Source organism: Amphiprion ocellaris, chromosome 5 (genome assembly GCF_022539595.1).
Source record: "Amphiprion ocellaris isolate individual 3 ecotype Okinawa chromosome 5, ASM2253959v1, whole genome shotgun sequence".
NCBI lineage: Eukaryota > Metazoa > Chordata > Actinopteri > Pomacentridae > Amphiprion > Amphiprion ocellaris.
In genome coordinates, this window is record NC_072770.1 from 30307726 (window position 1) to 30333944 (window position 26219).

General features: G+C 41.3%; 1 protein-coding gene across 3 annotated transcripts; it reads left to right on the plus strand.

The window, feature by feature from the left end:
- Positions 1 to 25022, plus strand: LOC111577019 (proto-oncogene tyrosine-protein kinase Src-like). 3 transcript variants are annotated; one of them, XM_023283080.3, is made up of 13 exons: positions 1 to 434; positions 8708 to 8989; positions 10571 to 10670; positions 11663 to 11680; positions 13981 to 14079; positions 14353 to 14456; positions 16721 to 16870; positions 16996 to 17151; positions 18959 to 19138; positions 19392 to 19468; positions 19570 to 19723; positions 21276 to 21407; positions 21919 to 25022. In XM_023283080.3, exons 2-13 carry the CDS (start codon positions 8716 to 8718, stop codon positions 22125 to 22127), a joined length of 1653 nt encoding a protein of 550 aa, XP_023138848.1. In that variant the 5' UTR covers positions 1 to 434; positions 8708 to 8715; the 3' UTR covers positions 22128 to 25022. The 3 variants fall into 3 exon arrangements, with proteins under 3 accessions (XP_023138848.1, XP_035810046.1, XP_023138849.1); XM_035954153.2 differs by having other exon boundaries at positions 1 to 228; XM_023283081.3 differs by lacking the exon at positions 11663 to 11680.
- Positions 25023 to 26219: the final 1197 nt, after the last annotated feature.

The window sequence follows — 26219 nt, forward strand, 5'->3', positions numbered from 1 at the left end:
GTAAAGTGCGTAAAAATCCAGCCTCATCATATTTGCGCTCTCGTGTTTCGTCAGTGATGCACTATCCCGTGCCTTTCCCCCTACGAGGCATGTCTTCTCGTCCACACCGCGCCACTCCCGCTCCGTCGCATGAATTCACCGCGCCGTCGGCTCTCCCCAGCTGAACAGTTTCGGTGTTTGGTCCGGCCCACCGCAGCCGCCCGGCAGCTGTGCCCTCTGCTCCATAAGGCAAGTCCCCGTCATGACCTCCTCCTCCTCCTCCTCTTGCGATTCTGCCGAAAATCGCTAAATGGGATTCGTGGCTGGCCCGAGGTTTCCACAGCAACTGGCCATCCGCTTCCATTATTTTTCTAATGAGGACAGCCGCTCGGATCTAACACGGTTCCTCGCTGCGCGTCTCTGATTTTTGGGCTGAATCTCCAGACGCGTAAAAGGTGAGTTAATTGGAGCTTCGTAGCCTTTTATTGCGAGGGTTTATTTCGGTTTACTAGCTGTGGGGCTGCGGGTTTGTCGCTGCGCATTTTTCCCCTCATACGGATGTTTTACGCACAGCGTATCTCCACTGACTGTATTTCATTGTTGCACAGGCCATTCAGCCAGGGTTTGCTCGCACGTTTGGCCAGTGCCACTCCAGTCTGTGCCAGGACTCGGGTTGTTGACGATTCACTACACACCCCGCAAAAATGCAAAGCCCCGCGTGCAAATGTCACATTTCTGACTGTCACGACCACAAATGCACCGGCAAATCGAGTGCGCACGGGAAAAAAAAATAAAGCCAACAATCCATCGAAATTCAAAATGGAGCTGTAACAGCACCTGTTTTGATTCATCGGGCCGCATATGCGCCGTATGGGAGCCGAAGCCCACGACAGCCACAGGAGCATTGTCCCTGTTTTTAGATCCCATTCACAAATCCTTGTTTACGTGCGCAGTGTGGATCCGTTTGGCAAACAGTGGATGTTTTTCCGTTTTTTATTCGTCCCCCATTACATCCCATAGCAAAGACATTATCATTTTGACAGCTGCTACTCCTGTAGGCAGCAACTACCCCACCCCGTGTTTCTTTGAAGGCAGCTTTGCTGACAACTGGTGTTTAATCCCGTGGATATAGAGTTTTAATTACGTGGTTAATCTATTTACAGTTGGTTTTTTAGGGGGGGCTTTGGACAAGTTCCAACTAATTTCCATAAGGCGGTGGATTCAGTTTTGCCTTGAATGAGATGCTTGAATCATGGGAAAGCTCAGTGTTGGACGACCTTTGAGGATGTGATCTGGCAAATATGGGGTTAGCTTAGCATGGAGAGACGCATTGTGTGATTGCTGAAGTCGTCCTTAAAATTACTCAGAAATGATTTCCAAGCAGAAAGACTATAGAAAGTGGGTCAGAATACATGATGTTCCCTTTCAGGGGGCAGTAAAGGACTCATGTTGGCTTTAAGGCTGCAGCTAAAGGTTAGTTTTGAGTGGAAATGATTAATCTACTGGGTGTTTTCTCAGTCAATAGTTAATAATTAGGCCATGAGAATCAGAAAAAACACTGAGAAGTTCCACCAGCCCAAGGTTACATCTGTATATGTCTCCTTTTGTCAAGTCAACAGTACAAAACCAAATTAACCCAGTTAATATACTGCCACAAGAGACAAAGAAAACCAGAAAAGATTCCCATTTTAGGAGATGAGAAAACTAGAGATTTTTGTTCATCAAAATTGTTTGATTTATTATTTGTCTTTTAATTGACTTCATTATGAGTCACTTAATTGTTTGGCTTATATGTGCAGATAATCTATGCATACTGGGAGGAGAGCAGATGTTACAATTAGTACCCTGAGTTTATTTTTATTTTAAATGACCAAAATAAGCTGCTTGTAAATTGAAATTACTGACTGTCTTTTTAAAAAAAAAAAAAAAAAAGCCCGATTTGTAGAGCTAATCGTTCGCAAAGAGTGTGACATGAAACAGCCTTCACGTCCTGTAAAATTAATCATGCCGTAGCAGCCATTCCTCCTGGCCTGGATCACTCTCTGCCAGAGCCACCACATGGACGGAAATGGGTTTTATCAGCTGAGAGCCACAGTCCCCCTTCTCCTCTTCCTCTGCTTCTTCTTCTTCTTCTTTATGTGGCCTTTCCTGTGTGTGCCTGCTGCTGAGGAAGACGGTAGATGAGATGGGACAGCCAGGCACAGGCTCACACTTCCCAGAGTCTGTGCAAAAAAGAAACATTTTGGGGGACAGACAGTGAAGAAGATGGGATTCACAGGACTAAAAAGAGACTTGATGATTAATGTGGCCGCATTGTCTTTTCTCAGCCCCGTTCTCTCCCTGACACAGATGATGTGCGTATTATTCATGTACCGTACGTGAACTCTTAATGTTTCATGTCACCACGGCACATATATCAGAGGGAGACAGTGACGCTAATGTGCACATTTCCTCTCGTTTTGATCTTGAGGAACTATCGTTGCTCCCTCCTCTCCTGCTCCCTCGCCTCCCCCTCCCAAGGGCAAACTGTAATTTTCCCATTCAGCTGAAACATTGGCTGGAGGTTCTTCACTCTCTGCAGCACGGTGGCAACTGTTACCGTCTGTTGTGACTCAGTGAGGTTCGCCGTGGCCAAATGTGCTCATGTGCCCGACCAGAAATGCACAGCCTACTGTGCTCGGCTTCAGATGGAGGATTACAAATGTTTGATGCGGCAGGTCAAACGTGAGAATGAGTTAGTTTTGTGTTTGTGTGTGTGTACTTGCAAGCTGTGCAAAATCAGAGTTTTAAACTTTATAGTACTGAAATGTGGTCTTTGAATGTCCGTTTCTCTTTAAAACAGAATCACCCATCGTCAGAACATGTTGGCATTTGGTTTGTATTTAGAAGATAATTCAACATAATTGCAAGGCCAGAAGGAAAACTGCAATGGCCTGAAGCACAATGTTGACATCAGATAATCCAAAATTTGAAGAACGGGTTCGCATTTTGCCTGTTGTGTAGAGATTCCTTCCTGACACGACATAAAAGACAAAGTCTGCAGTCGTCGTTCTGTGCGAGGACACATTAAGTTCACCTGAAGCTAATATGAGACTTCATCAGTGTTCGTCTGATAGAGTGGGTGTCTTTCCAAGTCATTTTAGCACCAAATTCCTTCATTGTTTCCTCAAACAATGGTTCCTTGTTGGGCTGCGGTGGATGAACAGTGAGACAGAGTGGTGCTGTGAGTGTACAGGCTGTATTCATCAGGGACTGCATGCAATAAAACAGAGCAGGGGTCATCATTGGTGGGTGTTGTCAAGAAAGTGGTGAGACAATGAAATACAATCCGGGAAGTCCAGTTGGAGTATCGGATTAACGAGTTTTAAGGCTTATCAGAAGGATTTTTACAACTTGAGGTAAACAGAAGCAGTGTGGTGTTTAATGCTACGAGCATCTTCCTGGAATTTATTGCATTCTGTTGCAGGAATAGCCACAGTAATGCATGTGATAGCTGTAAAGATATTGGAGCCAAAGCCACAAATGTCAACACTAAACTCAGGAGGAATCATTTTCTGGTGACAACAAATGGTTGAACCAAATTTCATGCGGATGTAGTGACTGTAGAGGAAATGTCAGGGAATCACCATCATGTGGGGGCGACGAATGTCCAAAGAAAACTGCATGATGATCACTTCAGATGACAAAATTTTTACCTCCATCTCTTACACCACAATCACAGCAGGACTCTTTGTGGCCAGTATGGACAGAATGAACTACACAGCAAGCAAAGACGGTTTCATTGTACACAAAATTCAGATCGGATGAACAACATACATACTATAGTGAAACTATTGACCTGATTCAGTACCAGAAATGTATTAGGACTTTTCTGCTTTATCAACCGGCAGTCCTCTTAAACATTTGGACGCTTTTCCTTTTCCTTTCGGCCTCTTTCTCCACAGTATTCAGTTCATGTTCAGAGATAGTTTATAGATTTTATAAGGCTCATTCAGCACTGGGACTGTGAGAAAGACAGAGGTTGGAGATAAATGTACTGTCAATATTGAAGTGCTCTTCAACTCTGTTGTGGATCGGAGGTAAATACCACTCAGACAGCGAGCCTTTGAGCGAAACCTGTATTTGCGTGATTCATATCTAATCCTCAAAATCTCTCATCCGACAACACGAAAAGGCAGAGGTTGATTCACGGAGTCGGCGAGTCTTTGCGTTGTGTCACCCTTTTATCGACATTCTCAAACCACAAATCAAATGACTTTATAGCACCGTCCGTACCAGAAAGCAACTCCTATTGAAGAAGAAGACATAATAACATCCAGAAGGCACCTTAAGTTCCACACACGAGTGCTGTGATTTATAAATGAGGATAAGTAATTTGTAATATCATGATTATATAATGTAAGGTGCAAAGCAACAGGGGTTATTGTTGGAAAGAGGTTCAGCGTCCTGGGAAACCAGGAAAATAGAGCCTCTTTGTTGGCCCCCACACCATCTTCCTCCTTCATCTCCCTCCTCACTTCCTTCCTCCCATCCTGCCCTCCTGCTGCTCAGGTGCCTGTTCTTGTTGCAGTCGCTGGCAATGGAAGCAGCGCGGTGCAGTCTGCTTCTCCCACGTTCCTCTGCACTCCTGTTGTATGGAAAGACTCACAGGGATTGAAACCTCCCATTCCTCATCATTTTTTCATTTCTACTACTCCTCTATGTTCACAAGACTCTACAGTACACCCTCCCTATACCTGTTGCTCGTTTTATCTGTCTGATGTATAGGTTTGTCTGTGATCCTGAATCGATATCGCTCCTCCTCTCTGCTCCATTTTATATCACAATGTTGGATGGAGTCATGTGTTCGCACTTATTGATATTAGGGCACTCAGACACCATATTAGGAAAAGGCGTGAGGCTGTGTTAGAGAGCCGGCTGTACTGTTTACATACGCAGGCTCTGAGGCTTTCAAGGGTGCTCCGGTGTGTACAGCGTCCTGGACAGATCCGGAGTTTAGTGTTGGCCACTGCAGCTCTCACAGGACCTGACTGTAAGGATCATTACTCTCCTCATCAGCGTGAGATTAATCCTAATGATTGGTCAGTTTTCTAAATCAATTTGGGACCAGATCAAAGCCAGAATCAGAGCGTCAGGGTTAAATGACCCCTTTTCTGCCAAATGCTTGCCTTGCTGCATTGCGCACGATGAAGAAGTTTCTGTACTGTGTCCAAATTCACAAAGCTCCACTGTATATATTAGCAAGGAGGAAGCGGTGAAATGCAGATTTGATATGATATGAGAAAGGTATAATTCAGTTATTCTGTCAACTTAGTCCAGATGTGACCAAAAAGGTTAAACAAGAACACGTCCCGATAAGTCCGCAGCGATCGATTTGTAGTAGGATCACAATCATGTGATCGTCAGCAGACAGCCGACGTTGCGTTCGCTTGTTGTCATAGTTACAGTGACGCCGTGCCGCTGTCTCACGATGATCCAGAAATCTTTAACAAATCTGTGGATCCAGACTATAAGCTGGATCAATGTCAAAATCTAATCAGTTGGTCCTTGTGTCATTTCTGACTTTCCCTGAAAATTTCATCCAAATCCATTTTTGAGTAATGTTGCACACAGAAAGACAGACAGACAAACGTACGCCGATCGTCACAGAACTCCGCCACGTTCCTTGGCGGAGTAATAAGACTGCAAAAATGGCATAATCATTTATAATACACACTTTTAATAGTGTTTGATAAGAATGTGTAGAACTGGTATCAGTTTGGAGACAGATATCTAAAACCTCATCAACTCATCGAGTGTCATTCTGTATTGCATCTACACTAGTATCACAGTATATTTACACATCCACATATCTGATGTGTGCTGATCTCGCGTCGCATCTGCAATGATGAAGTGCTATTTATCGATTTTGTTTAAATTATTTCAGATTATCTAGCATTTCCCATGGCAACAATGTGTTTCTTTCTATTCATACTATCAAATGTCTTATTAGTTCTTATATTTTCATCTTTTGTTGTTGATTTATACTGTATATAGTTTTTCCTTTTTTAAAAAATCCATCTCTATAGCAGTGAAAATTTGAGTTAGAACAGGATTTCTGTCACAGAGAGGTCCTGTAGATTAGAGGCTCAAGCTTTGGACCAGTGATGAAAAGTGAGGACTGAGTTCCATATTTCAAGCTTCACGAAAGTTTGCTTTCTTCAGCAGTCAGTGGTTGTAAATCTGAAGTAATGGGACATTCAGTAAGGAATCTTTATTTTTTTTGGTGAATTCTACTTACTATCTATTGCACAGATTTCCACCACAAGTTTTTCCTGTTTGTATGCATATATTGACTATCTGGCTTGCTAAATATATCTATTGCATAAGCTCCTCTAACATTCTTTAAAACCTGCTAAGACTGCGATCAGTGGAGCTGTGGTCCTGGCCCACTTTTGTTGATGTTTTGTCATTTTGGTGGCGTTTAGATCATCAGAGAGCTGGTAGATCCAACCGGCCACGAAGTCGATTCCTGATATCTGGACTAGCTGGACGAATCGAGTGGTTGGTTTACTTTTCACGCAAATCACACAATCCTGTCCATCTTTCTCTGCAGGCCTGTGAGCCTATCTCTATGTGACTCAGTGTTGCACCATGGGATACGTTAACCCCCCAGTGCGCTAGATTACATCCTGGCAGGAGTTGAATCAAGATTGCATGACTTTACGTGCATGCTCGAAAACGCTCGTGCGCACTCACGCACACTCAGGAGCTTACACGCCCACGCATCTTCACAGTGGGATCCTTCCATGTCTTTCAGAATTCCCAGACCTGTGTAATTATGTTATGCTCACACATCACACTTAAAACACCCACTAAGCCTCAGCTGTCCATGCAATATACAACAACCACCTACATGTTCTTTTTACAGCCACCGGCAGTTCCTTCCTCCTTGTCTGTTAATAACCCTCTGTCCTGTCTGTCAGACTCACACAAGTGTGCTGGAAACACTCGCAAGGGTACATGCATGTGTTGGAAAAAGGATGTGAGACGCAACTGTGCTCGGGTGTTAGTGTGCGACTGAGCCTCGTTTCCCAGAGACCAAGGAACAGCTGCTAATGCACATAACCACACACACACTCGCGCACACACACACACACACACACACACACACACACACACACACACACACACACACACACACACACACACACACCTACGCACATGCATACACTCTGTCTGGAACTGAGAGTGCCTCTATTCACAAAGGAACAAGGCTGTTTCATGTGTGTGTGACTGTCTCTGTTTCAGCTGGCCTGAAATAGCTGGTCTCACAGTGAGTCACTGCACAGCGCCTGGAGGGAAGCATTGGACTTGGTGTGTGAACAAGGCACTCCAACTTTCTGTGGGTGCACTTTACTGTCTGAGCGTGTTTGCCATTGTCGGCACTGACGATGACGGCACATTCTTGACCCGTTGCATGTCATCGGGTCATAATAGATGTTATCGGTATTAGAACAGGGACGAGAATTGGTACCTGTTGTGTCCTTGTCATGTCACCAAATGTTAGCGCTCGGCTTCAGTGCAGCCCACGGCTCCTTTTGTTTGCAGCCCTGTTTTCCTTGTAGATGCTTATTGATTCAGAACAGATTGAATCAGATAGGAGTGACCTTGAATGCATGTGTGCTTTTTATGTGTCCTGTTCCCAGAGTGCTCGCATGCTAAATGGTTTTAACTGAACCTGGAACAGCTCCAAGGATACTCTGTGGTGGATTAGAAGAGCTAAAGTGAAAGTGACGCTCACAAAGTGCACGCTGCTGAGAGGAATTCAGTTTGAGAAGTCAACGTCAGTTCCTGTTTCTCAGTGAATTTTTTTTAATCAACACTGTTAAATTCTGATTGATTAAAACAGTAGTTGCACAGGATTCTTATCTCATTTGGACTTGGTCATCCTGAAAGTATCATATCTACCAAATGTGCATCTGAATTTGAACCGTGTCTTACAAAAAAATCTATATTTTAAACTGTCCAGAGAAATGGCATTTAGATTTTTGTTCTGGATTGACATGCAGCAGAATGTGTGTGGGTCAAACTGCACTTAAATAAAAGTTTTATAGTAGGCTGACACCCAGATGCCTGTGTCTGAGCCATGTTACTGCTGCCAGGATGGAAGTAGACCTGTGGGGTTTATATGACGGCAAAGGTACTGGATGAAATTAAAAGCACTAAATGCATGCTAAATATGCTAAACAGGTGCTTGGAATGTGGTGGTATTTTGATTAGAATTACTTAAAGTACTCTACCGTTCAAAAGTTTGGGGTCACTTTGAAATGTCCTTTTTTTTTGAAAGAAAATTAGTTATTTTTCAATAAAGATAACATTAAATGAATCAGAAATACAGTCTAGACATTGTTAATGTGGTAAATGACTATTCTAGCTGGAAACAGATGATTTTTAATGGAATATCTCCATAGAGATACAGAGGAACATTTCCAGCAACCATCACTCCTCTGTTCTAATGTTACATTGTGTTAGTTAATGGCATTGAAAGGCTAATTGATGATTAGAAAACCTTTGTGCAATTATGTTAGCACATGAATATAAAGTGTGAGTTTTCATGGAAAACATAAAATTGTCTGTGTGAACGGTAGTGTACATTTTTGTCATTTCATGATGGTCAGAAGCTGTGGCAGTGCAGCTTGAGAGCTTTAGGTGCTGCATTCTTAATTGTCATTGGCTCTCGTTTCAGGTCTGCACATGGGGGCGGGCAAGAGCAAGCCCAAGGAGCCAGGCCAGCGCTCCATGAGCCTTGACGGTACTATAGGCACAGGCTCAGACAGCGGGCACTTCCACCACCTGGGCCCTGCCCAGCAGACCCAAACACCCAACAGGAGCCCTGCCGTCGGCACTGGCAGGAGGGGGCACCAGGGGCAGCACCAGCACGCTCCGACAAATACTCCTGAGTTAGCTCTCTTTGGAGGGGTGGACCACACGGGAACTGTCACGTCACCTCAGAGAGGACCTCTGTCAGGTAGGAAATGCATGATTAAATCGGTCAGGTAAGACCAAGTGAGGCAAGTTTATGTATGTAGCAAATTTCAACAACAGAAAAGACATTAAGATAAAACAAGGCAATATAAAAAGACACAAATAGGTTTCTAATAAGAGTAGAATATAATAATAAAAAATAAAATGCGATAGAGATCAGATTAATAGATTAACCAGGGTGATAAGAATCGAAATAAATACATTTTCAGTGTGAAAAATAGTGCCAGATTTAACTCAATAAAATGCAGCACCAAATAGAAATGTCTTCAACCTTTAAGATAAGATAAGATAAAGATAAAGATAAAGATAAAGATAAAGTTCTTTATTTCTCCCCACTCCAGGGGAAATTTACATTGTTACAGCAGCTTTATTTACAATATATACAAGGGTGGCAAAATTTTTTAACAGAAAAAATAAAAATAAAAATAAAGTTTAAAAGTGCAGAGATGTGCAGTGCAAGAATGTCTGTGCAAATTTTATGGTTTGGGGTGGTAATGATGTAGTCCAGTTTATGTTAACATCAGCCAGTGATGCTGATGTTGTAAAGTCTTATAGCTGATGGAATGAAGGACCTGCGATAGCGCTCTTTCTTGCAGGGTGGATGTCTCAGTCTGCTGCTGAAGGAGCTGCTTAAAGACCCCACAGTGTCATGCAGTGGGTGAGAGGGATTGTCCATGATGGATGTGAGCTTTGACAACATCCTCCTCTCACCCACCTCCTCTATGGAGGTAAATGAACTGAAATTTTGAACAGTCAGTGTCTCCAGAGAGAGAAAAGCCTCTGCATCGCCTCCAGTTTCCAGCCGAGTTAACCAGCTGTTGGCTGTGTTTGAAATTTTTAGTGCAAATTTAAGTGTGAATGAAGCTGAGAAGCTGATTTAATAGGATCTGATAAGAACTTTGACTTATCTCTGAGTCAGCCCACAGATTTGCTTTTAACGTGCAATCACAGAAGTCCTGGGAAAAGACAAACATCTAAAACCTGATCCACAGTGAGTCACCTTGACACAAAAAAATATTTGAAAGCTGTCTGTTTTTCCCACCATCAAGCAGCCTGACTTAAAACTGTTGCTTTGACTTTGAAGCCCAATGTGCCAAACTGTCCAGATTTGCTTGACATTTGAGCTGTCTAGACTGTCCAGATGGTTGGCTTAATGTTGCTCCATCCAGAGAGCAGAGGCCTGCTGGTGTATCAGGAACCGTTCTGCTGGTCGCGTCGTCCTGCAGCGCATCTAATGAGCCGATCGATGATTGGCCGGAGAATTCCCTGCTTTAAATTGCAGGTTCATTAAAAAGAAGGGATACAAAGCTTCACAGAAAATAGAAAACCTTTAATATGATTGCCTTGCCCTCCAAGGACAATTGGTTGGCTGTCTGAAAGTCAGTGTATTTCATTAGTCCCCAGAGCAAGAGCAAAATAACTTCACATGTAAAGCTTAACAGAGCACATTCACAGAATAGGCCCGTGTTATGATAAATTAAGAGGAAGTAGCCTTTAATAACTTTATTTTCATTTCATTTTTCCCTAAATGAATATCTCTGTTTCTGTGTGTGGTTTCCTGCAGGAGGTGTGACTACATTTGTGGCGCTGTATGACTATGAGTCACGGACAGCATCTGATCTGACCTTTAGGAAAGGCGACCGGTTGCAGATTGTCAACAACACGTAAGAAACAACAGTCATCCGTCTTTTCATTCTCTATCCAATGCCACCACTTCGCAGTTATCTAAATGAACAGATTTCTCGACGAGCACGTGAGCACGGATGCGCACAAATGTGAATGAACGCAAACACGCGGCGAGAGTCGGAAGTGGTAACTGCTGAGCGATCCTGCCCATCTGTTTGCTAAAACGGAGCAGAACGGCACTTAGCTAATGCATTCTGTTCCTCTTGGGCAACTGCCATCGTCATAATCTTAAAGACACTTTATAGGGAGCCTGCCATACTGAGACGTGCGCTCACATTCCTTTCCTCCACACAGATGACGCCTGGAAAAGTGTGTTTCCCTGTTGGACGTCAGCACATGTTGAAGTCTTGTCTGTGTAACGTTGTCTTTTAAATTTAGAAGGAGCAGGTTTAAGAAATTAGATGTGTATTTAAAAGCTGCAGGTGTTTAACATCAGAACAATGGTGTTTTGTCTTTTTTTTCCCCCTTATGAGCTCTTTCCATAACTTCCTGCCATAAATCAGGTCTGCTGTTCTTTATCTATAGTCTGGCACCACATTGTAGGGCTGAAAACAGAATAACTTCACACCTTATGCACAAGGAAACAGTGCAATATCTGCATTGCAAAGTGCTATTCAGGGCATGGCAGATTTTTCGATATATTTTAAAAGCAAATCATGAATTACAAGCAGTTATACCGTAAATCAATCAAACATAACATGAAGATTTGGTCATTTTTGCAAAGTAAATGACGGATACTTTTATACCAACCTATTGGGGAATTATTACAAATATTATAAACCACACTAAAATGGAAAGTCGAGCTTAAATCAGCCCCACGGTGTAGTCCCACAGCATATTCAGCTCCTCTGCTATCTGTCTGTGCTGTGCTGCTTGCCTTGCTGTGTCTCCTTGCTGTGTTTTGATGTGTCTGCTGTGTCTGTTATCTCTCCCTCTCTCTTCCTTTCTCATGCCTCATGGTTTCTCCTAGGAAAAAGTACAGCTTCAGGTCAGTAATATTTAATGCAATAAAAAAAAAAAATCCCTTATGCAACCTTTTGTTCACAGTCCCTTTGCTGCTGCACGGATTTGTTTGATCAAGTTCAGAGTGTAACCGTGATGAATTAGTAAATATTAGAGATACTGAGTAATTCTCCAGCTTGCTTGGTAGTTTGTGTGTGTTAGGATGTAGAGCAACAGTTCAAGGTCTAAAAGTGAGGGACTACACGTAGAATAAAAGGTTGCCTGTGCCTGTCTAGTTCCTCTCTTAAGGATGTATTTTACTTCACATCATTCTGTGAACTTTGGTGTGGGATGAGGTGTGCGTTTTTTGAAAAGGTTTCACTTTTGCTTTAAGGGCGTTGTGGGTTTCAGTCAAATGATGTGGAAGTTGTTTGAGGAATATGAGGTTTGAAACTTCATGTAGATACATATCCTATAATATTTCTGAGATAAATCTGATAATGTTTCATATTTTTCTTATTGGAAACAAATCTAATGAAACTACTGAAACTAACATAATTGGACACAAATGTGTTCATCCACAGCTAGTCTATAAGATATAACACCCTTTCCATTATCTACATGCTACCGTTTTCAAAATGCCCTTCACTAAGGGAACCGACAACAACAACTTCCAGGCAGCCAGAGTTCTGCTGAAGATTTGGATTGTGCAATAAAAGAGCCCTGTGAGGTTTTATCCGTTGAATTAACCGTTTGAAGGACAGTGCTCACCTCCCTGCATGCAAATGTTCCACCAAAAAAATTCCTGCTTTTTTGAGTAAACACCATTACAGATTCCTGTTGTTAGTACTTCTAAAGACAATTGTTATCAATTTGAAGAAGAAGAAAAAACACACCTTAGTTTTTGTTTTTTTTCCACCATTCCCTATAGCAGAATTATATTGAGGTAGAGTCAGACCATTCTACACAGGGCTCGATAATGGTTTGTCTATGCAAGACATACATGAACTACACTACCGTTCAAAAGTTTGAGGTCACTTCGAAGCGTCCTTATTTTTGGAAAAAAAAGCATTTTTTAAAAATGAAGATAACATTAAATTAATCAGAAAAACAGTCTAGACATTGTTAATGTGGTAAATGACTATTTGAGCTGGATTTAGATTTTTTCTGGATGTTGACATGTAACAGAATGTGTCTGGGTCAAGTTTTATAGTAGGCTAACATCCAGATGCCTGTATCTGATCCATGTTACTGCTGCCAGGATGGAAGTAGACCTGTGGGGTTTATATGATGGCAAAGGTACTGGATTAAATTAAAAGCACTAAATGCATCACTAAACATGATAAACAGGCACTTGGAACGTGGTGCATTTTGATTAGAATTATTTTAAAGAAAGAAGATCAGTTATTTTTCAATGAAGATAACATTAATTTAATCAGAAATCCAGTCTAGACATTGTTAATATGGTAAATGACTATTCTAGCTGGAAACGGCTGATTTTTAATGGAATCACTCCTGTGTTCTAATGCTACATTGTGTTAGCTAATGGTGTTGAAAGGCTAATTGATGATTAGAAAACACTTCTGCAGTTATGTTAGTGCATGAATAAAAGTGTGAGTTTTCATGGAAAACGTGAAACTGCCTGGGTGACCTCACACTTTTGAACAGTAGTAGTATAGTCCTACATGTAAAAATCCACCGATGTCACCAGTTGCCATACACCCTTTGTCCTCTGGGGTCAAAAATGACCCTGTCTGGTGATGGTTGACTGTTGTTTAAAGCATGTAGTATAAATTGTCGATCAAATCTGTGTTACACCTTTAGTCTTACTTCAGTCCAACCCATTACCTCAAATTCTTCCCTTCATTTCGGAATTTAGGGCCAAATAGACCTTGTTTACATAAAGGCATACGATGGCAACAGATTATATTTAGTATATATATATATATATATATATATATATATATATATATATATGTATAATTTTTTGGGGGGGGTTGTTGACAACAAGAAAATATAGATTCACATTGTTCTCATTGTAATAGTAAATTATTGCTCTAGTTTGCTTTTTAGATTGTGTGTCAAGATGTAGAGCAACAGTTAAAGATCCAAAAGTGAGGGACAGAGACAAGGAATAGGAGTCATATAGTTTAGGTTTTTTCATGGGATTTGTCGACAATAAGAAAAATGTACATTAACATCATTCATACTCTTTAAGTGTTCCTCCCCCATAAACTACTGTTTCTAGGAGATCTTGAAACTAAGAAATGCTATGCTTGTCTCGTTCAGTTTTTCGTTTATGCTTGACTCCCCTGCTCTGTCTTTCTCTGTCTTCCTCCTCCACAGAGAAGGGGACTGGTGGCTCGCTCGCTCCCTGACGACAGGAGAGAGTGGTTATATCCCCAGCAACTATGTGGCTCCGTCCGACTCCATCCAAGCAGAAGAGTACATTATCCTCTCCTTGTTTCGCTCTCGCAGTTTACTGTGCTGTTTGTTTTCCCTACATACATTTAAAGGCAGCTTCCAGTGCTGAGGTCCAATTTAGTTGTATTCTGTGTGCATTATAATGATGCTTGCGTGACAAGGCCATGTTTGCAAATAAAGTCTAAAGTGCACTGGCACACTATTTCATACACACTTCCAGTAAAAAAACCTAGCTCTGCCTGCCAGCTCCAGCAGCTCCTCACTGATCTTCCTCTCTGTGGCCCACTTTGGCAGGTGGTATTTTGGGAAGATCACTCGGCGCGACTCAGAGAGGCTCCTTTTGAACCTGCAGAACAGACGAGGAACCTTCTTGGTGAGGGAGAGTGAGACCACTAAAGGTGAGAGAGCAGATGCATCACTCCAGGGGCAAAAGCCATTATCAAGACCAGTTAGCTTTTCCCCCTTTCTCTGCACCAGTTCATAATGGTGCATTAAACGTATGACTCTTAGCCACTTTGAGTATTTAATGTGGAAAGGAAAACAAATTAGTAACACTGTTTGACTTACACAAAGTGCCATTTCTTATTTTAACCAACGTGTTTTTGGTCGGGGTATTTTTCAAGGCTTTTCACATGTGATCCTGGTAAAGTTGCAACCTACTTAATGTGCAAAGGTTGGTTTAACTTCACCATAAAATGATCTTTGTAAGAAGTATTACCCATTTTAGGTCCCCAAATACTGCCTATTGAACAAGATAAAGTCATTTGTGCACAAAACTTAAACTGCAACAGTGAAATTATGCATTGTGGGTACAAGCTGACAATGAGATTTAGAGCTGCAACAATTAGTCTAGTCTGAAGAAATATAATTGGCAACTATTTTGATAATTAGTTTCATTCATTTTTCAAGCAAATTGACAACACTTTTTGCTTCCAGCTTCTTAAATGTGGCTTTTGTCTTTGTCATATGTGACATTACATTGAATATCTTAAGGTTCTGGTCTGCTAGTTGCACAAAATGAGCACATTAAAGGCTTCACTCTAGACTCAGAGACCGTAGACTAAGCAATTAGTTAAGGGAAAAATGCTATATGTTAATAATGAAAACAAGTATGAGTTGCAGCTGTAACTAAGTTGTCAAAGAATCAGAGATTGTTCCTGAGTTACAGGCTTACAGTTGTGTTTCTTAGCAGTGAACAATGCTGTGAGGAAACACACGGAACATCTAAGAAAATTCTCTCTGCAAAACATGTTCAATAAAAAGAAGGCCTTTTTATTTTGCACGCATTAAAAATGTGTGAAAAAAGGAAGTGATGACACTGTTTCTGCGTCCCTGGAGCTCACGTCGTGCAGCAGATGTGTTTTACTTTGAAATAAGTAGATCTTTAGGGACTCAATTTGAAAGAGGCAGAACCTTGTAATTAAGTCATCTGTTAACTTTCACACAAGCCTGTGGCGCCGTGTCTTTGTTCTCTACGCTTATGGCAGAGTTTTGCATCTTTCTCTGAAAGTCTGCACTCAGATCTAGTCTCTGTGACGTAGGTGGACTCTTTTGGGGGTTGTTTTGGAGGAAGTGTGGGGAAAAAGGAAAAGAGTGGAGTGGGTTGGGCTTGTGAATGGATAGGGGTGAATCACTCTGCCAGAACTAGGTCAACCTAGGCGGGTGCTCGATTTCCCCCTGGCTATAAGTCTCTGTTCTCTCAACATACACACTCTGAGATGTGGGGAGGAGAGGCATGAAGAGAGGGAAGAACTGTAAAAGGGGGAGACTGGTAGGAAAGGGGGAGGATCAGGGAGGGTAGGAGGAGCTCTGGCAGGAGCTGCTTTGGCCTCTGGGAGCGTTCAGTATCAGATGTCTAATGTGAGGTTCACAGTGTGACAGAGACGAGCAGAAGCATGCCGTTCACATGTAGTCGAACATTTTAAATCACGGAGGACCGTTCAAGATGAATCTGCCCATTTAAAGGCTCAGGCTACAGGCACACAAGTTATGACCCTCTTGTAGATAACCAAAGGAGAGAAATGAAGTCAAGACAGTTTGGTCTTGAACCTGGAAGGAAAGGTCAGGGGTAAACTTCAGCAGTACTACTGCCATAATAACGTTGCTATCCTTTGGAAGCGTGTCTTTCTTGCACTAGATTTTCTTTTTGATGAGGGAAGAAGAGCAAACATCAGTCAGCAAAACTCCAGATCAAAGACGATTGATTTTTCATTTTGTTTTGCTGTAGAACAACCTCCCTGTTGAGCTTAGGTTTGCTACGTCGGTTCAGTCTTTTGATTCACATATTTTTACAAGTTTGCTTCCTTTTACATTTGCAAGATCTTGGATTCTTTATTTTTGTCATCATTTTTAACCTAATTATCTGTTGTTTTATTTTTGTCATTTCCGCTTAACAACTTTTTTTTTAGGGATCGTGAAGTGGAGTTTTTCTGGAAAGCTGCTGCATAAAACAAGTTGATGAAGCCCTTGAAAATTTTAACCTTTACACAGGAGCTGGCCTTGGACAAAGACGTGAAGGCGTGCTTGGATCTACATGGCTTTTAAATGGACCAACAGGCACAGCTGTTTGGAAACTCCAAAGAGCAGCTGACACACAGGCCCAGAGCCACCTGGTGTTATTGATCTAACCTGTCTCTGTCTGTCGCTGTGTCTTGTTTTACAGGGGCGTATTGCCTGTCAGTGCTGGATTATGACAACACCAAAGGCCTGAATGTTAAACATTACAAGATCAGGAAGCTGGATAGCGGAGGTTTCTACATAACCTCCCGCACCCAGTTCACCAGCTTACAGCAGCTAGTCTTCCACTACCGCAGTGAGTAGTCACACACATCTGCTCCCTGATAGTTAGACAATGTCAACAGCCCCGACAGTTAACCTTTTGTAACACCACCGGCCTCAACCTGCCCTTTTCACTTTCTCTTGCTGCCCCTCTTTCAGAGCACTCTGATGGACTGTGCCACGCTCTAACAGACGTCTGTCCTGTGGCCAAACCTCAGACCCAGGGACTGGCCAGGGACGCCTGGGAGATTCCCCGGGAGTCGCTCCGCCTTGACCTTAAACTGGGACAGGGCTGCTTTGGAGAAGTCTGGATGGGTATGAATTCCTCACACACAATGGCCAATAGATGGGTTAGACCAAAGGTGTCACACTCATTTTAGTTCAGGGGCTACATTCAGTCTAATTTGATCTTAAGTGGACTGGATCAATAAAATCATAACATAATAACTGATGAATAACAACAATTCCAAATTTTTCCTTTGTCTTAGTGCAAAAAAGTGCATTCTGAAAATGTAAACATTTAAGGAATTATCCTTCTACAAAACATCATGAACAACCTGAAATTTCTTAAGAAAAACTTGTTCAGTTTCAACAACATTGTGACTCAGTTTATCATTTACACATTACAACTTCCTGATCACAGAGTGCCTACAAAGGCACAAAACATTTAGTCACAGGTGTCTAGAACTGAACAATATAGTATTTTACTTTAAAATAGACAAAAAACCCCAACAAAAACAAGACAAAATGTTACAAAAGTGACACACAAACTACAAAAGTGAGAAACAAAATGACAAAAATTGAGACAAACATGAGAAAAAAAAGTGACAAAAAATTAGACAGAAAAGTTACAAACAACAAGAAAATGGACAAGCGAGACCAAAAAAGGACAAAACCGTGAAACAAAACGACAAAAACCATACACAAAACAATGAATAAAGCAAAACACAAAATGACAAAAATGGGACAAAAATCGACAAAAAAGTCACACAAATGATGAAAGTCAGACAAAAAAAGACAAAAAACAACAAAAACAAGACAAAATATTATAAAAATGAGACACAAAATGACAAAAGAGCAATGAACAATGTAGTATTTCACTTTATGATCAAGACAACTTGTCATGGTCTAGAAATGATTTTAAATTTATAGTTTTACAAATTTACAAATTGCTATTAATGTCTTCGCTGTAATTTTAACACTTTGAGGGCCAGATTGGACCCTCTGGAGGGCCGGTTTTGGCCCGCGGACCACATGTTTGACACCCCTGGGTTAGACTCTGTATGAGGGTACTCTAAAATGTTCTCGGCCTCCCCAGAAAATGTCACAGGAGAAATGCATTATTCTTCAACCTCGTCTCCTTTGACTTCAGTGCACTTGATCCACCGATGTTCAAGCTTCTATCCCTTCATGGAGGAAGATAGAAGATACTCCTCAACAGCATGCATGACTTCATCATCACTCTCAAAATGACCACCACACTAGTAGGAAGTCACATGGTGCAGGTCAGGTCAGTCAGGGTCATGGGGCAACAGTTTACAGCCACATTTGGCTGCTTTTGCCACCTGTGGACGGAACTATTTGTGCTGAAGCAACAGCACTACAGCTTGATGCTTTCCTTCCCTTTTTTCTTTAAAAAAAAAATAAAGCAAATGGGTACTCCCATAATTGCCAGGTTCTGTTCAAGGTTTCTTGCTGTTAAAAGCAAGTTTTTTCTTGCCGCTGTTGCCTTAGGGCTTGCCCTGGGGGTTCAGGCATATAGGTTCTGTAAAGTGCCTTGAGACAACTTGAATTGTAATTGGCACTATATAAATAAAATTGAATTGAATTGAATTGCTTCAAACATTTGAGTTTTTGCGGACAGTGATATCACGCTTTATAGTATAAGGTTATACCCCGAAATGAGAAATAGGCTCCTTGTTTTCAGCTGAAGCCAAGAACTTTTTGAAGCACCCTCATATATGCAACACATGAGCATAATTTAAATTTAAATCCATTTAAAAGCTGTTTTAACTCTTATTCCATATTAAATCTTCAGTAATGAGTGATGTGTCAGACTCAGGAAGGGAGGCAGAGCTTTCCTGAACAACACAACGAGGTTATCTTGTTTCTGTTTGGACAGGTACGTGGAACGGTACAACACGGGTAGCCATTAAGACTCTGAAGCCTGGCACTATGTCTCCGGAGGCCTTTCTTCAGGAAGCACAGGTCATGAAGAAGCTGAGGCACGAGAAGCTGGTCCAGCTGTACGCCGTAGTGTCTGAGGAACCCATCTACATTGTGACGGAGTACATGAGCCAAGGTAACTAGGGCTGGGTGTTGAACCTTTAATATTTAATATTTGAGGATTTTAAAGTAGTTAATATATTTTGTAATCGTTGTATTGGCACTACAATGTAGACATTTCTAGTAACACACTTTCACAAACACAAGAGATGGATGAAATGACAGTCCTGCTAACTGATATTTATGTGTTTAGTGATTATCTTTCATTTGACAAATCATCTGCTATTGTAGTTTTTATAAACACAGTATTGTTGCTCTTGTATTTGCAGGCAGCTTACTGGACTTCCTTAAAGGGGAAGCAGGGAAGATGCTTCGCCTGCCTCAGCTGGTAGACATGGCTGCTCAGGTACAACTACTAAAGATTCATTGTCATTGAGGTTTAGTGATTTGTTTGTTCACACTCTAAAAATGATAGTATTATATGAAAACTGTCCTCTCTCCTTCCAGATTGCGGCAGGCATGGCCTACGTGGAGAGGATGAACTACGTCCATAGAGATCTGCGCGCTGCCAACATCCTGGTAGGAGACAACCTGGTGTGTAAGGTGGCTGACTTTGGTTTGGCAAGACTCATTGAAGACAACGAGTACACTGCAAGACAGGGTAAGTCTGTACTTTACATCTATCAGTCCCTCCAGGATTTCGCGGGTGTTTTTCAAGATTGTTGTGGCCTAAAATACCTGAAATCGCAGAAGCTTTTCTAAAAAATTGCAATGTAAGTTGCAATGTTTTAAGCGTATTTGTTGTGGTGAAATTCCGGGACACAGTGACAGTTGCTAAAAAATATGCATTTTTTCAGCTTATAGAACATGTTTCAACATTTTAATTGACAATATTTTTTCCAAAACTAATTCTTTAACACTCCAACCCATTTACACAAAAGCTCGAATACAACGGTGGTAAATTAGCACCAGCCAGATACTGGTTTAACATGAAGTGGTTGGAAGATTTAAGACACAAAATGATCATTTAATACTAATGAATCACATTTGGACATAACTGTCAGTGGCAATTTCATATTGTATGGTATTCACACACGCTCACAGCTTGTCACGTCAGTTAACAGGAAAAGCACTCATAGAGCACAGTACTCCCCCAAGACTGTTCATTCCCTGACCTTGCGCTGAGCACAGGCGTGTGTTATTCATGTATGGACGGATACCAAATCGAGTGACCTAAATATGTAGCAGGCGGCGGGAATTGATGGGACTCTGAAACACTCTCAGAATTTAATCAACTGTTCCTTGTATCATTTTTGATAAGTCCACAGTCGTGGATTTGTAGTAGGATCGCAATCGTGATCGTCTGCAGGCCGCTGAGGTAGTGTTCACTTGTTGTTATGGTTACCGTGCCGCTATCAGACGCCATGCCGTTATCTCAATGAGAAATACTTAACAAATTCGTGGATCTAGACCATAAGCTGCATCACTGCCAAAATCTAACCACTTGGTCCTTGTGTCATTTCTGACCTTCTCTGAAAATTTCATCCAAGTCTGTTTGTCCGTTTTTGAGTGATGTTGCTAACAGAGGAATGATTTGCGTATGCCGATCGTCACATAACTCAGCTGCGTTCCTTGGTGGAGTAATTAATCTAACTTACATTCATTCTTTCAGTGCTCCAACAGCTGTGGATGCAACAGCTTCCATCACGGTGATTAGTCTGGTCTGTGGTCTGCTCATTTCAGCCATTCTCCTAATATGTTTCACGGTAGAAAAGTTTTTGTCGATGAATTTATTTTTTTTGCATGGTCTCTAGCCGTAATTTTTGTTGGTAAATGAGAGACATTAGAATCACATGTCTGCATCTTCCAATCAAAAACAAGGAAGTGAATTTGGTGATGTACGTGCATTACGTTTGCGCTGGGGACTGCTATGATTGGTGGAACTCATGAGAGGCTGGCCAAAATTGCGGAAAAGTTGCGGTGATTGGACAAAATTGCAAGGTCATGCAGAATTTGCAGAGATTGGTTGAATTCGAATTTTCCTGGAGGAACCGATCTACATATATTAGCTTTACAACTCTCAAATTAGCCACAGAGAGAAGTATAGGTTTGGTTACAGATTAAAAAAAAAAAGAATGAAAAAGGTAATATGCATGTAACATGTTAGTTTACATCATGGTGCATTTAAGTTTAACTTTTTTAATATTTCCCAGGAGCTAAATTCCCCATCAAATGGACAGCACCGGAGGCAGCTCTGTACGGTCGTTTCACCATCAAGTCAGACGTCTGGTCGTTTGGTGTGCTGCTCACAGAGCTGGCAACTAAAGGCAGGGTTCCCTATCCAGGTAAGATCCAGTCAACTTCAGAAAATCACACAATTTATCAAGAACAAACAAACATGTTGGAATCATGTTGGATGACAGAATAATTGAAGCTGAAATCATTAGTCGATTAACAGAAAATCAGTCATCATTTTTCAAGAATAAAATGCAAAAAAATATCTTGATCCAGCTTCTCAAATGTGAGAATTTGCTACTTTTCCTTTTATAGGGGATTGTTTTCGGGTTCTCCACTGTTGCTGACACAAAACAAGCTATTTGAGGACATCATATTGTGCACTGTCGTATTTGTGACGATCTCTTTTTGTTTGTAGATCAAAATGAAAACAATCAGCAGATATAGTAAATCTGAAGGCAGTGGTTAGCTTCAGGGATAGAAATGCTAAAACTACAGGCTGTTAAAACATCAGTTCATTTGCAAAGCACCCACACTAGAACTGGATCTAACTGAATCTGCCAGATTTACTGAATGATGGCCTTTCTTCTCTTCAGTCTAACTTCTTGCTTGTCTCTCCAGGTATGGTTAACCGCGAGGTGCTCGACCAGGTGGAGCGCGGCTACAGGATGCCTTGCCCGGCTGAGTGCCCCAGCTCCTTGCATGAGCTCATGCTTTCCTGCTGGAGGAAGGATCCAGAAGAGAGGCCTACATTTGAGTACCTGCAGGGCTTCCTAGAGGACTACTTCACCTCCACAGAACCCCAGTATCAGCCTGGGGAGAACCTATAGAACCACACGCTGAACTGAACCAGGGGAGAATGGGGGGTGGTGGGGGTGGCCTCAGCACAGAACGATCTGCACTAACCGACCTCAGAGGGAGCGCCTGTGGGAGGATCTGAGCCTGTGAAACTCATCTGTGAGGAACTTGAGACTCTTCCGTGGAAGCAGAACCGAGATAGAAACCCGCAGAAGTCCCCCTCGAGTGCCATTAAGGAACCGCTTCAGAAGAACCCGGAGAACCTCCTTTCTGCAAGCACTCACTGTTTACTCAAGCTCTCCTGCAGAAAAGAGGTTCGGAGCTGTAAATGGACAACTTCTTGCCGGACAGACTTTGGCTCGGATCAAATCGAGTGACTAAACTTGCGGGTAGATGTTTTTGAAAGGTGCACTGATGTGGGAGGAACCAAATCAGGATCTACAGATGGAGCGAGAGGGAAAAAATAAAGAAGCCTCCCGTCGAAGAGAGAAGGTCAAGGGAGGATATTTCAATCGGGCATGAGCTGTTTAGTGAAACCTCCCTCTTTCCCTCTTCTGTCGTGTCTCTTTACCCTCGTCTGGTACCTTTTCCGCCCACAGAAGAGCACTGCCACTGTGGCTCAGGTGCCAAAGGAAAGTCTGTCTCTCTTAGCGTCCTTTATCTCCCTTCTGCCTCTCTTCCTCTATTTCTGTCTGACTTTCAGTATCTTTCTCCAGTTTTCTCAAGTGCTGCTTCTTCAAAGTGTCTCCAAATAACTCAGCTCTGGAACTCTACTTTGCATCTTTATCTTTATGTTTACTTGGACAATACATGTCCCGTGGTTCAAGGTTTTGTTCAGTGGCAGACAAAAAATAACTTTCTGATTTCATTACAATTTTTTTTTTTCAGTGGTTTTCAATAGGCAAGCTTGGTACACTCGCTACCGTGGTAGGGCCATGGTAAACACGTTCAACAGGCAGGTTCTGTAACGCTGAGAATTAGATCATTTCAATGAACATTTGAGGCCTTTCTCTCTTGTTTAACCATCCTTCCCTTTTCTAGCTGTATTTCTTGCCATACATTGAACAGCCTGCTGGATCCAACCTTGATTAAAAGCTGATTTTGATGCAGGTAGCGTCTGAATGCTTGTTGTTTTGACTGACCTTGATTTTAACTGGAAGGATGCGTTGATAATAATTAGCACTGTCGTGGTGGCACTAAAGGGTAGTTTTAATAAATAAAGTTTCTCAGATGAATGGGGTAACTTTCATCAAACTTTTATGTGACCTGTTAAAAGGCTGACATTGCTGCCAAATCGATCACATTTCTGGTAAATATCTAATTCACTACGGGAAAAACCCTGAGTGTAAAAGCCTCCTGTTGTGGTGCCAAACAAATCACATTTCTTTACTGCTGTTCATGTATATACTGTTTTATTATCAAGAGGCTTTTAGTTATTCAACGTGCAACTGTTTACTTAACCCCCTCCCCAGTAAACATCATGTTAATGAGTAATGAGGACAGACAAACCTGTTTCTGTTTGCTGAAGTCGACAGAAGGTTTGATTCACTTCTCAGCTGTTGCCCATATAAAGTATGCAACCAGGCAGCCCTAATGAAACTGTAAAACTCTGATCAGGTAACCCTAATAAAACTGTGTTTATGACTTTACTATTAGAATTGATTTTGAAGCCAGTTAGCATGCTTTTGTGCCGTTCTTGGCTGGGTTTGTATTTATGCTGTACTGTACATCGGCGTGTATGTTTACTTTTACTCGAGGTTCAGGTGAGGGATCATATACAGACTTCTGAACATCAGTACCATCAAACCGCTTTTTTTGTATCTCACCCACTGCTGCCAGTTTTCACTGTCATACTGTACATACTGTAGCTCTTTAGGGTTGTTTTGTTTTTTTTTTGTACCATGTACTCCACTTTTAAATGGCATTTATTTATGTTGGGTGTCACACATTTCACAGTGCTTTGTTTTATGATGTAGTCTATACAACAACAGCAGATAGAAACTTAGAGATAGTTGCCAACAAGTGGTATGAAATCAGTTATTAAAACATGAGCCACGCAGCAATAAGACAGATCAACATCATGAAATGATTATTATCCAGCGACAATTAATGACGATGGCTAATTTAATCAATAATACGGACAGTTCTGAAACCACAAAGGGAGTTTGAGTTGTGATGACGTGAAAAATGAGGTCAAAGATGTAAATAGTAACTTAAACAAATGACTGTGACTATCATGTAATTTGTTTTTGTATAGTTTTTCTTTCATTGCACCTCCATGTTGAGGTTTTTACAGTGACACACGCCTGCTCCCAAAATGTCTAATCATTGATAAGATGCTACTGTAAACGGAGCTTAAATAATGTTTTAATTTTCGACTTTTAAAAAATAATACTCTGTTTGAAACCTCTACATCTGCAAAAGACAATTCAGAATCGGGTTTGTCTTATTTATATGAATATATATATGGATCTTTCCGGGAACATATTATTATTCAGTGTTTTCCTCTTTTAGAATGGGAATTACCCTGTTTGTTTTGACTCACTGGACCGTCTCCAAGTCACTGGGACAAAGTGTAAGTCAGTGGGCTCATGACAAGTATGAGTAACGCCAAGGTCCGATTGGATTTTTTGTGCCATAATAAAGTGTCTCAGTCTTTTTTTTTTTTTTTTTTTTTTAAACTATCACTGTTATTTTTTTTATAAATCTATGCAGTTTCAGTCTGGGATTCCTGCAACTTAAAGGCCATTTTGTTCAAAAGTCAAAAACAATGACCATAAACAGAAGGTGTGAGCATTTTGTAAGGACTTCTTTAGTCTTATTTTATTTTTATTAGATTTTTTCGTTCAAGTGTAACAGGATTGAAATAAGTATTGTGCCACTTTATGTTGATCTTTAAATGTGCAATAAATTATATTTCAAATGTGTTTTGATAAGGGTGTGTGCGGGTGTGTGTGCTGTCTTAGGACTTGGATATATCACGCCACCGGTGCGTGACTCAGTCACTTCTTAATACAATGATGAGTTGCACCACAGGCTAAATGTGTAGGGAAGTGAGAACGTCATGTGACAATGATCAGTTCAAGTCAGAATGTTTGGGACTTTCAGGCGATGAGGGAGGAGGATTTCATGAATGAAATGTAGTGCAACCAGTTAATATAGAGAAGCTCATTGCAGTTACAATTTGAGTTTAAGTGTAAGGCACTGAAAGTAGGTGATAGAGTGTAGGTGATGACTGAAGTGGAAGTCCTCAAAGAAAGTGCCTCTTCTGGGGTATTAACTGAGGTGTACTTGCTGGAAGGAATTGGTGGAATTAGTCTATGAACTCTTAAGAATTAGAACAGATTAAAGGCTTCTTTCATGGTTTAAATGCATCTGTCACAAGTGTCTGAAGTGTCAGCAGTGAAAGGAGGTAAAATGACGGCTGTCAGCGAGCCTAAGATCATCAGTTCAAGATGGTAGAATTTCTGACACATTGAGGCATCAAGTGTCTCCTGAATTAAACACTTTTTTCCTTGGTGTTTTAAAACAAGAAAAGCCCTCAGAACACAGTACTCCACAACGGCTGTTCAGTCGTTTATGATTTCCGACGGAAAACTCCTGATAAGCAGTCGATTTGTAGTAGGATCACAATCGTGATCATCAGCAGGCAGCTGACGTAGCGTTCACTTGTTGTCATAGCTACAGTGACGCCATGCCGCGATCTCGCAATGATACAGAAATCTTTAACAAATCTGTGTATCCAGACTTTAAGCCGCATCTCTGGCAAAATCTAATGAGGTGGTCCTTGTGTCATTTCTGACCTTCCCTGAAAATTCCATCCAAATCCGTTGGTCCGTTTTTGACTAATGTTGTGAACAGACAGAAGGACAGATTAACAGATAAACGTACGTCCATCGTCACATATCTCCGTTGCATTCCTTGGTGGAGTAAATATTCTTGTTGAATGTCCCACTCGAATCAGATTAGAACTGGCAATAAAATAAAAATTTACAATAAAGTAGTTGATAATAAAATGGACAAAACATTAGTCAAAAGCAATTTGAAATGCTGAAATTTCTTTTGCATATAAACTTTCTTTCAATCTTTCTTTTATTGGACGTAATTCAGTTGAAAAAAAGAAA

Excerpts from the sequence above, each read along its gene's own strand:
- LOC111577019 (XM_023283080.3), top strand. The coding sequence starts at position 8,716 with ATGGGGGCGGGCAAGAGCAAGCCCAAGGAGCCAGGCCAGCGCTCCATG. Across the intron at positions 14,457-16,720 it reads GGAGAGTGAGACCACTAAAG|GGGCGTATTGCCTGTCAGTG; the intron begins GTGAGAGAGCAG and ends CTTGTTTTACAG. Across the intron at positions 19,724-21,275 it reads CGAGTACACTGCAAGACAGG|GAGCTAAATTCCCCATCAAA; the intron begins GTAAGTCTGTAC and ends AATATTTCCCAG.